This window comes from Rhododendron vialii, chromosome 8a, assembly GCF_030253575.1.
Source record: "Rhododendron vialii isolate Sample 1 chromosome 8a, ASM3025357v1".
NCBI classification, from domain to species: domain Eukaryota; kingdom Viridiplantae; phylum Streptophyta; class Magnoliopsida; order Ericales; family Ericaceae; genus Rhododendron; species Rhododendron vialii.
In genome coordinates, this window is record NC_080564.1 from 9,201,843 (window position 1) to 9,211,550 (window position 9,708).

The 9,708-nt window shown below is 38.2% G+C and overlaps 1 protein-coding gene across 1 annotated transcript; it reads left to right on the forward strand.

Annotated features, from left to right (window-relative positions):
• The first annotated feature begins 2,949 nt into the window (after nt 1–2,949).
• Nucleotides 2,950–8,729, forward strand: LOC131335665 (growth-regulating factor 1-like). Its single transcript, XM_058371136.1, has 4 exons — nt 2,950–3,604; nt 5,072–5,299; nt 6,445–6,745; nt 7,670–8,729. Exons 1-4 carry the CDS (start codon nt 3,232–3,234, stop codon nt 8,469–8,471), a joined length of 1,704 nt encoding a protein of 567 aa, XP_058227119.1. The 5' UTR covers nt 2,950–3,231; the 3' UTR covers nt 8,472–8,729.
• The last annotated feature ends 979 nt before the right edge of the window (nt 8,730–9,708 follow it).

Here is a 9,708-nt window from a genome sequence, read left to right on the forward strand (position 1 = left end):
CTTGTTGCCCAACAGAACCCCTAGATCCCAAATACATCGCCCGCTTAAGAAAAGCTCATCAATTAAAATCGGAGCAAAATTCTGTATAAACTAGCCTCAAAATAGTTGATAACAGTCGTCAGCCGGTATCTTTTAGGCTATAAATTCCAACCGTGATGTCACGTGCCCATGCATGCTCTTCCATAACCTAGACACACGGCATTTGAGCCCATGGCCATTTGGGAAACATGGAGGGAATTAGGGTTAGGAGGTTCTTGGGCTCGAACTAAACGACGAAACCCCATTTAAGTCTGAGATAAGATCCTAATTGTGGTGGGTATACGTACAGTTGAAATGACATGAATACCCACCCTCCTTCAACTTGCAATTACCAAAAGACCCCCTTTTCATTTGGATGTTTTCTATACTTTTGTTTTCTCACGAGACTTGTCTTTCATTTTTACATCTCACGGATGGTTTGGACTTTGAACTTCTCTGTTCGATGGTATCGTACGAGAAAACGAAATGTTGTTTTAGTTGCAATTATTGTCCTTCGTGTTAACGAAATTCCTCTTTGGTCCTCGGATCAAATTGTAGTAGTAGTAACGAGACGTTAGACATAATCACGGTGTCATAAAGTACAATAAAACAATCGTACTAATTAAAGAAAATAAAATGAAAACGGGTTGTTCGTTTTAGGATTTAGGATTTGGGAATAAGTGGAGAGAGATAAAGAGAAAAAAAAAATTATTGAAGACCGTGCACAGAAAATAAGTCAAAAGTCCAAAATCTCAAAACGAACATGGTCTAAGTTCTGTATTTTGCCGAGACTATTAGCAGAACCTATGAGAATGTGTTGATTGTAAGCTATCATCGCAATAATTTTTTTAATAATAAGATGTCCGGGCAAGATTGCACACATCTCGACTAATTTTGAGACTTTAAAATTAACAACCAAACAAATTCTTCCGTGGCCCCAAGCTATCATCTCATTTTAACAATAGATAAAAGACGATCATACAATTTTAACTTACAAAAAAAGTTTAATTTTAAACATCAATTTCAAGTTCTAATTTGCACCCAAAGTTACCTTATAGGCATAGATGGACATAACTATCTTGAAAACATTTGATTTTATTACTAACTTGTATCCAATAAAGTCAAATATGTGCCTTTTCACAAAATTACGATAGAACTTAAAAAGTAGTATGCAATTGGAAATCTGGTACGTGCTTATTGTGGGAAAAAAAATGCTGCTGGAATCATAAATAACCAAAGAACATTTTTCACAAATTCAATGTATATATTGGTATAGAACTACAAACTGCAATGTTTTTCTCTCATGTCACGAACATGCATGTATGTAAAATATTTCGTTACCAAGTGATACTTTTTTTCCCCTCAGGTCGGTAGATTTTATGATGAGATATCACGGTATGAAGAAATTAAAGTACCACCAATAAGTTAAGCGAGATATCGACACTGTAGAATCACAATTTCTAGGTTTTTGGTTGAACAATAAATTCAGTATAAGTTGTATATTTAAGCCCACAACTCACAGTTGTTTGAGAGAAAGGGAGAGTAAAAGTGAAGGAATCCTTACTTATGATGATAATCTGTAACAGATGGAGGGAAAATATGAAGGAGTAGAAAATAGGATTGAGAACAAAGAGGAGAAAAGTACACAATCGAAACAAGAAGTGACATAATTGCAAAATTAGCAATTGTGATCATCATGTGGGATAGTTTTCAGCTTCATTCAAACCGGAGATCTCGATTTGCCTTCAAGTAAGCGGGGTAAATATATCGGAAAACATATTTTTCATTGCATTTTTGGTGTTGTATGCCGGTTGAGTCTAGCTGACAGGCAAGTATGACCCCGAAGTAGAGATACAAGACGGGGAATCAAGGTATTTGTTCGTTCAACCTTCTTCCTGATTTCAATATATAACTAGTTGTCAAAGGATGAATAAGATTTTGTTGTTTGACATTCTAGTTGGTGCCTTTATTAATGTATCTTTGAAGAATGCCTTTATTTTGTTGTTTGACTACTGTACATAGTTCCCAAATTTCTCACCATAGTGGTTGCTTTAGATTTATAAAAAAACTAATGCTCATGAATGTTTATATCTTACTATAAATGATGTCCAATAAATTGCATGTTTTTTTTATTTATCAGCACAATAAATTCATGGTTGATAGTTTTAAACTTTTCTAATTCCTGATATTGGCTTAAACATGGAGAAGTGATTTTTTGTCCTTTGTTTTGCCCCTTTGAAAACAAAAGGATATAAGTATGAACTACGAGATTTTTCTCCCTTTTTTTGCACCTGAAAAATAAAAGGTGATATCAATGAGCAATATGAAATGTAACTTCAATGCAATTGGTCTAGAACAATGAATATATAAATTCCAATCTCAAAGAATAAAGTACACATACTAATTTGTTATATATTTCCCCCTTTTGGTCCACTTTTATGTCATTAACTTGAGCTCATTCATTATGATTTTCCATTTTTTTTGAAAAAACAGACATGGATGGAAGCACTTATCTGTCGTGGATTACCATCCTCAACACCACATAGATACCTGCAGAGGATCCCACCGCATTTATGCCGAGAAAAAATTATGGTCCCACTTCAAATATGTTTAGTCCGACCAAAGAGCTACGATAAACATTGAAGAACAAGAATATGGTTGTACTTATCAACTGCATTAAGTAATTGAAGTATACATGGTATGATATTATTTTCGTTTATAACTGTTTGAGCTATCTTACGCGTACCTCAACTAATTCTTGAGAATCAATTTCACAATTAATTGGCGGCTAGAGTGAAGTTTTGTATAAACTGACTCTAAAAGATTCGATATCCGTCATAAATTGGAGGATGAGAAGGGAGGGGGAAAAAGTTCGGAGTACAAGGAAAATATCTACATATAGCTTGAGTTCTCGCCTATTTATCCCGTGAACAAGTTGTAACCAATGTCGGAAATGTGGAGATAGTTTTTGGAACCAAATTTGTCCCCTCCACAGTTCCAATTCTCTCCCCCCCTCTCTCTCTCTCTCCAATTATTTTTTCTCTTCTCAAATCTCACTCCTTTAAATCACCCCTGCTCCCTACCTTTAAGCTCTGCGCCTCCACTCCCCTTCTCTTCCCATAGCCTTACCGGCCCCTCTCTCTCTCTCTCTCTCTCTCTCTCTCTGATGAACTCATGCTCTGTGGAGGTTCATAGATTAGTGGGAATAAAAAGATGGATTTTGGGGAGGTGGGTATGGATGGATTAGAGGGTCCAAAGAGCAGTAATGGATCTGGGTTTCTCAAAAAGGGGAGATCTGGGCCTGGGGAAGAGGACTGGAGGGGATCGAAAGCAGCCAAAACTGACGACTCTGATTCCCAGAAGACAATGTTGTATCAACAGGGGACTAACCAGCTGCTGAGATCTAATTCTCTGCTCTCCTTTGATAATGGCGGCCAACGTGAGAACATGCTCAGCTTCTCTTCCCCTAGATCAGAAGTTACTTTCCTCACCAAGAACGGAGTTGCAGCAGAAAGGACTGGCACTCAGAACCCATCTTTCCCCTACTTTCAGCAAACGCCTTCTTACGCTTACAGCAGAAACTCAGGTACAGGATAAAATCAGTTCTTTGGGAATTACTTAGAACGTGTGGGCTATGGTTTTGGATGTTCTTTTTTGGTGATTGGTGGATGCATCTGAGATTTTGGTCAAAATCATTTGATAAAAAATGGTTTGTTAACATTTCGTTCGTACTTGAGTGGACATCTAACCAAACAAACTCGATTTCTGAGCCAGCTCAGCCAGGTGGTTGTTGAAATTTGGGAACAGGAAAAAAAAGAGGGTTAATAGTCTCTTTTTTTTTTTATCACCTGGGTTAATAGTCTTGTCGAGTAAAATAAGGTCGTTTTTTTTTTTGTTGCTTCGATTAAGTTTCCGGTTTTTTCTTTTACTACATGGAGCACTTTCCAAAAAAACCCATCTTCCTTTGCTGCCTGCAGTCTAATTTCTATAGTTTTCTGTGTAAAGTTTGAAACTTTTAATGGTATTTGGGTATACTCTATTAAATGGTAAAGGGACATCACCTTTGATTTCTGCTTCCACTGGGTTTTCAGATATTTACTTCTTTCTTACTGGATGGAAACCCTTCCTAGGTTTTGGTTCCCCTGTTTTTTTTTCCTTACCTCAGTTGTGACTTCTTTCTATTATATCATAAATGTCACTTATCAGAAAAGATGTAAATGCAGAAAACTGCAAATAAAATTCGTACTGACAGATTAGGGTTGTTTTTGCTTAAATTAGCCAACTTGTTTGTATTTTCTTGACATTTTCCTCTTTTAATTTAAATTTGACACTTCTCATCGTATTTTTTTTCTTGGGGAAAGTTAGAATTATTAGACTAGTTACATTAGCACCTTATATGAGTTCAAGTGTTCAACTACTCACCTCCTTGCTTCCAGCACCGAAGTGCCCTCCTCTGCCCTTGGGGCAAAGGCCTTAAGGCTATACTTTTCATATTGTTAGAGCATCTCTCGCCCTTACTCTATTTTTTACCCAAATTTGAGTAAAAGTAAAAGCTTCATTTGGTATGGAGCATTCCAATGGACAAATACAAATTCAAATGTAAGCATAAATTTGAGTAAAATTTATTAATGGGTAGTTGAAAATTTGAGATGGATAAAATAGCATTCAAAAAATTTATTTAAGTGTCTCCCTTGATTCGGTTAAAATTCGAGTAAAACTCAATTTGAAATGGGTTTGAGTCAAGGGCTGGAGAGACATTTTGGGGGTTTTACTCAAATTTTGGTTCTAAGTTTAGAATCGAGTAAATGCTAGAGATGCTTTTAGGGCAAATGATTAATCCCAATATTTTGACAATAAGTTGAAGAAATTTAACACTACACTAAGAATACTTACTTTCATTGTCTTTAGGGATAACTAACTAAGTCCAAACTTGTCTCTTAACCAGGCATAAAACAGACCACCTCTAGAACGAATTTTATTAAGCACGTGTTGATTTTTTTCCTGTGATGAACATTCCTCTTACCACTTCTTTCCATTACTTTTCATGTTTCAGGGTATGGTTCTGGGGGCTTGAATGGAGGCATTAATGGGCCTCTAGGTCTGGGGGCTAGGGGGCCATTTACTCCATCTCAGTGGGTTGAGCTGGAGCACCAGGCCCTCATCTACAAGCACATAGTGTCAAATGTACCTGTTCCAGCCAATTTGCTTATAGCCCTCAAGAAATCTATCAGCCCTTATGGGTTATTTGGGTGGTCTTCTGGATCCTATGCCCCAAACTCATGTAAGGATGCTCTCTTCCATGAAAATTCAAAAGAATGTAGTGGTTTCTTTTGTTCCGAGTTTGCAAAGTTTTGTGCCCCTGCCTGTTTTAGGTTGAAAAGTTTACTTGATATATTGATTCAAAGAATCAAGAATCTCTAATTGTTGTTCAACTTTTAGAGTCACATGTTTGCATTGTCATATGCCTTCTTTTTCCGTTTCATTTTGTTTGTCGTTTTTGCTTTGGGACATGTCATAAAATCGGTGCATATATTCCATCTGATATTGGTGAAGTTCTTTTGATTGGTCTAAATAAATTCACCAAATTACGGCATTTATTGGTCTGAAATCTGAATGATTGCTGAAAATGAACAAACAAATTGGGACAACGGAGTTGGACTCAATTGTTCCGCGCTATGGACCGTATATATATTCAGTGGCGGCTGCATTCCAAGAGATGGTGTGCAGTTGAAATCCTCATTTTTTGTACTTATCTTAGTAGTATTAATTTTCCATTAGGCTTCATTTTAACGCACAGCTCAAACAAAACCGACACTTAGTATCAGTATTTACTGCTATTCGTATTTGTATCAGTATCCTGCCCTGTCTTCCCTCTCAAAGGTGGTCAAGACAACTGTAAAATCTTATATATCCTCATATTTTTTGTCATACTATTCATACTATTATATGAGATTTTGCTTATGTATTGTTTGTCGAAGGAACTAATAGAGTTAAAGGTAGTTTTTCAATACAATGCTACAAATTCATGAAGCCGCCCCAACAGTGAATTGTCCAAAGTACATTGTGGCAGCAACATTGCATTCATCCTTGTGGTGTGGGGCACATCTAGAATACATGCAGTTACGCGGGCACTACTCTGAAGACATTCCATTCAAATTTTTGAGTGTTCTGAATTGTTTTCCTTGTCCAAAACCACGTGTCAATTGCTCGTGTCAAATTCCTGTTACTGGTTTCAAGTATGTTTATTTCCATGAATCCCAGTTTTATGTGCTTCTAACCTACCAGTCTTGCTGTAAAATTTACCTTCATTTTGAGTCTTTGACCCTCTTTAGTTTTATTTGTAGACTGTTTTTGTTCTTATTTTCAACTTTTTGTTTGCTGCTTTTGGCTTTGTTCTCTTCCCCTTTCCCTTTCCGATCCACGCAGTGGGAGCAGGTTCTTTTCATCTAGGTTTCTCTGGCAACACTGATCCTGAGCCAGGGAGGTGTCGTCGGACAGATGGAAAGAAATGGCGGTGCTCAAGAGATGCAGTTGGCGATCAAAAGTACTGCGAACGGCACATTAATAGAGGCCGCCATCGTTCAAGAAAGCCTGTGGAAGGCCGGTCTGGCCAATCCGTATCTGGAACCACCACAAACGTGGCACCGATTGCTTGTTCTGCATCATCAGCATCGGTGATCTCCAGCAACGGTGCTGATAATTCTTCTGCAGGGGTGATTCTCAACAGGTAAAAGGACACACGTAATGGATTCCAGTATATGTTTGTCAGTTACTTATCATTACCTATTTGAGTTATATAAGAATTCTAGCAATTCAAACCTGTTATTGCTGACCCAGGGTTCTAGCCAAGTGGTCGTGAGGGGGCACTTAAGTGCCAAATAAACAGTTTGAAGAAGTTTTGTTCAAAACTGTGTTTCAAAAACGGTCTTCATTCAAAACCAAAACAGCCATTTTCATAGCTCTTTATTTTGAAAATGAAAATGTCATCGTTTTGGAACAGTTTTCTGGGAAAAGTTCTGTTTGTTAACAGTTTTCTTTTCAAACCATACGTACACATCTACTCACCTTTTCTTTACTTTCAAATACTCCATTATTTCATCTTTACTTTTGGTGAAAGTGACTAGTCCTATCAAGTGAGAACTTAGATTCCTTCTTTTGGAGGGCTTCGTTCTGTCTCCTTTGTCCAGTGTCCATGCTCAAGGCTAGGGTGGAAATTATGGTTTCTGCATCTGTATCATTGTTTCTTGAGAGACTTTCTGACTTTTTTCCTTTGCCTTCCTTGCCACCAGACTTGTTTTTGTTTTTGGGTTTTTGTTATGGAGTGCTCCAAGGGCACTATTTAATAAAGCTTCAAGTACTCCTACACTCTGCGTGTTGTGCATTTCATCGGAGATTATACAACAATTCCAAGCTTCTTAACAAACGTGGTTAGGGTATTCATTGGCACAACTGTTAGTTTTAGGGTCTTGTTAACGGGTGTCCTAAACAAAGTTTTAAATGGTCGTCTATCCTTCACGACACACTTTGACAAAGAATGTCGGTTTCAAGCTTGTATAACAAATCACCTTCGGGTACCGTTCACAAAACTGTTTGTTCAACCTATTTCTTGTGTACTTACTAATCAAGTGATGTGTATGACTGTATGGGACAGAATGCAAATTCCTCCAAGCCACTCTGTGGTGTCTCCAACCACCAACCTGAAGGCGAAAGACTCTCCATTCTCCATCCCAAAACAGCATATCCCTATAAAAGAATCCCCTCACTCACAGTTTGGACTCATCTCTTCCGATTCCCAATTGAATCCTTCTCAGATCACAACCTCCAGAAACTACAACCCTGTCTTGGATTTCAATGCCCATGAGTCCCATGACCAAAAACCGCTTCGCCCTTTCATGGATGAGTGGCCCAAGGACCAATCCAGTAGTGCCACCATTGCATGGCCTGAAGAACTTAAATCGGATTGGACCCAGCTCTCAATGTCGATTCCTTTGGCCTCCGATTTCTCATCGACCTCATCCTCATCACCTCAGGACACAATTGCCCAATCACCGCTGAGGTTATCTCGTGACCTCAGCCAGATGGAAAATTGTATGTCTCTTACTAATCACCACAGTGAATCAAACCAAAAGCAAAAGAATTGGATACCAATATCTTGGGGGAGTTCAGTCGGAGGTCCATTAGGAGAGGTATTGAACAACACCTCTAGCACTGTGGGAGGATGCAAGAACTCATCGGCTTTGAACCTGACGAGGAGCGGAGTGTGGAATGGAAGCCCCCAGTTGGGATCATCGCCCACTGGGGTGTTGCAAAAGACGAATTTTGTTTCGTGCTCAAATAGCAGTTCGGGTGGCAGCCCGAGAGCCGAAAACAAGATCGCCGACGGAAGTGGTAGCATCGGTGATGATGTTCTTGGTTCGACTCTTTCGTGTTCGTTCTCCCTTCCATCATTGTGATCGTGGGCGGGCGGAAGTTGATTGAAGAAGGCGTTGGAGTTTAAAACAAACGGTATCAAGAACCATAAATTTCTTTCTGTTGTTTGTATTGAGCCTAGTTAAATGTATTTTCTGAGGGACTGGATTATGCAGTCTGTGAAATGCAGTTAGTTCTGCTTTGTTTATTAGTGTTTCAGTGTGATCTTATATTTGGCACTTTCCCTTGTTTCCTTAACCATTTGAGCAATATAGACTTATCTGCATAGATATTCAGACGGACACAGACATCGGTGTCCGGTTTTGTGCACATGGATTTCGTCGAATAATTATAAGTCTGATCTTCACAAAAAACTTGGCTAGAACATGCTTCTACCTCGAACAGAATTTGATATACGGAAATGTTGGAGATGATGCTTCGGCCAGTGTTGCGTTTGAGATCCATTGGGTGTGCTAAAAAACTAATGAAATGGGCTGGCTGCTGCTTTCGGCTGTCTCGATTTACGGTAAGATGCCTCACAAGTGGCCTCACATGTATGAGCCTCGTTTTGTGTTTCACTTTTCAGAAGAAAAAATGTTTGGAAATTTCTTTTTCTGAAGATGGTTTTCAGAAAATTTGCTAAAATAAACCCTTGCTCCCAGGAGACACCCATAAGTTTTCAATTTAAAACTCTTGCTTTGGCGAAAAAAAAAAAAAAAAAACATTTGGCACGTACTTTGGAGCAGGATTCATCCCGGCGCACAAACTTCTTTCCAGTTAGCAAACGAATGCAGAACGCCGCACTGTGAAATGATTATCATTTCTAGGGCCGAATTATGATGTTTAGATTCGTTAGTTAAGTTTTAAGTGAACTTGAACTTGAGCCGAACTCAATGAAAATTTGACAAGCAGAGTTCGAGCTCAGCTTGCCTACGTTTGAGTTTAACTCGAGTTGGTTCACGAGCCTTAACGAGCCAATAATATCATATATTTATCCTCTCTCATAGGAATAAAAATGCAAATAAAATTTTACTATGTGCATAAATAAATTCATACATATATAAAACGATACAAAACATATACATAAATAAGTTTTTAGGAATTGCAAGGGTTTATATTTCTTAATTTTTTATTATGTACATAAACAAAATTCTCATAAAATAAGTGTGAAGGCACCCTACTTTAATAACTAGCTTTTGGGGTTGAGTTATACATGACTGTGTAACATGATATTAGAGTTGGGTATGTCAAGGATGAGTAGAGACGTAGAGTGCATGTCTT

Coding starts and splice junctions, on each gene's coding strand:
- LOC131335665 (XM_058371136.1), top strand. CDS start 3,232: ATGGATTTTGGGGAGGTGGGTATGGATGGATTAGAGGGTCCAAAGAGC. Junction 3,605..5,071: donor CGCTTACAGCAGAAACTCAG/GTACAGGATAAA, acceptor TTCATGTTTCAG/GGTATGGTTCTGGGGGCTTG. Junction 6,746..7,669: donor GCAGGGGTGATTCTCAACAG/GTAAAAGGACAC, acceptor TGTATGGGACAG/AATGCAAATTCCTCCAAGCC.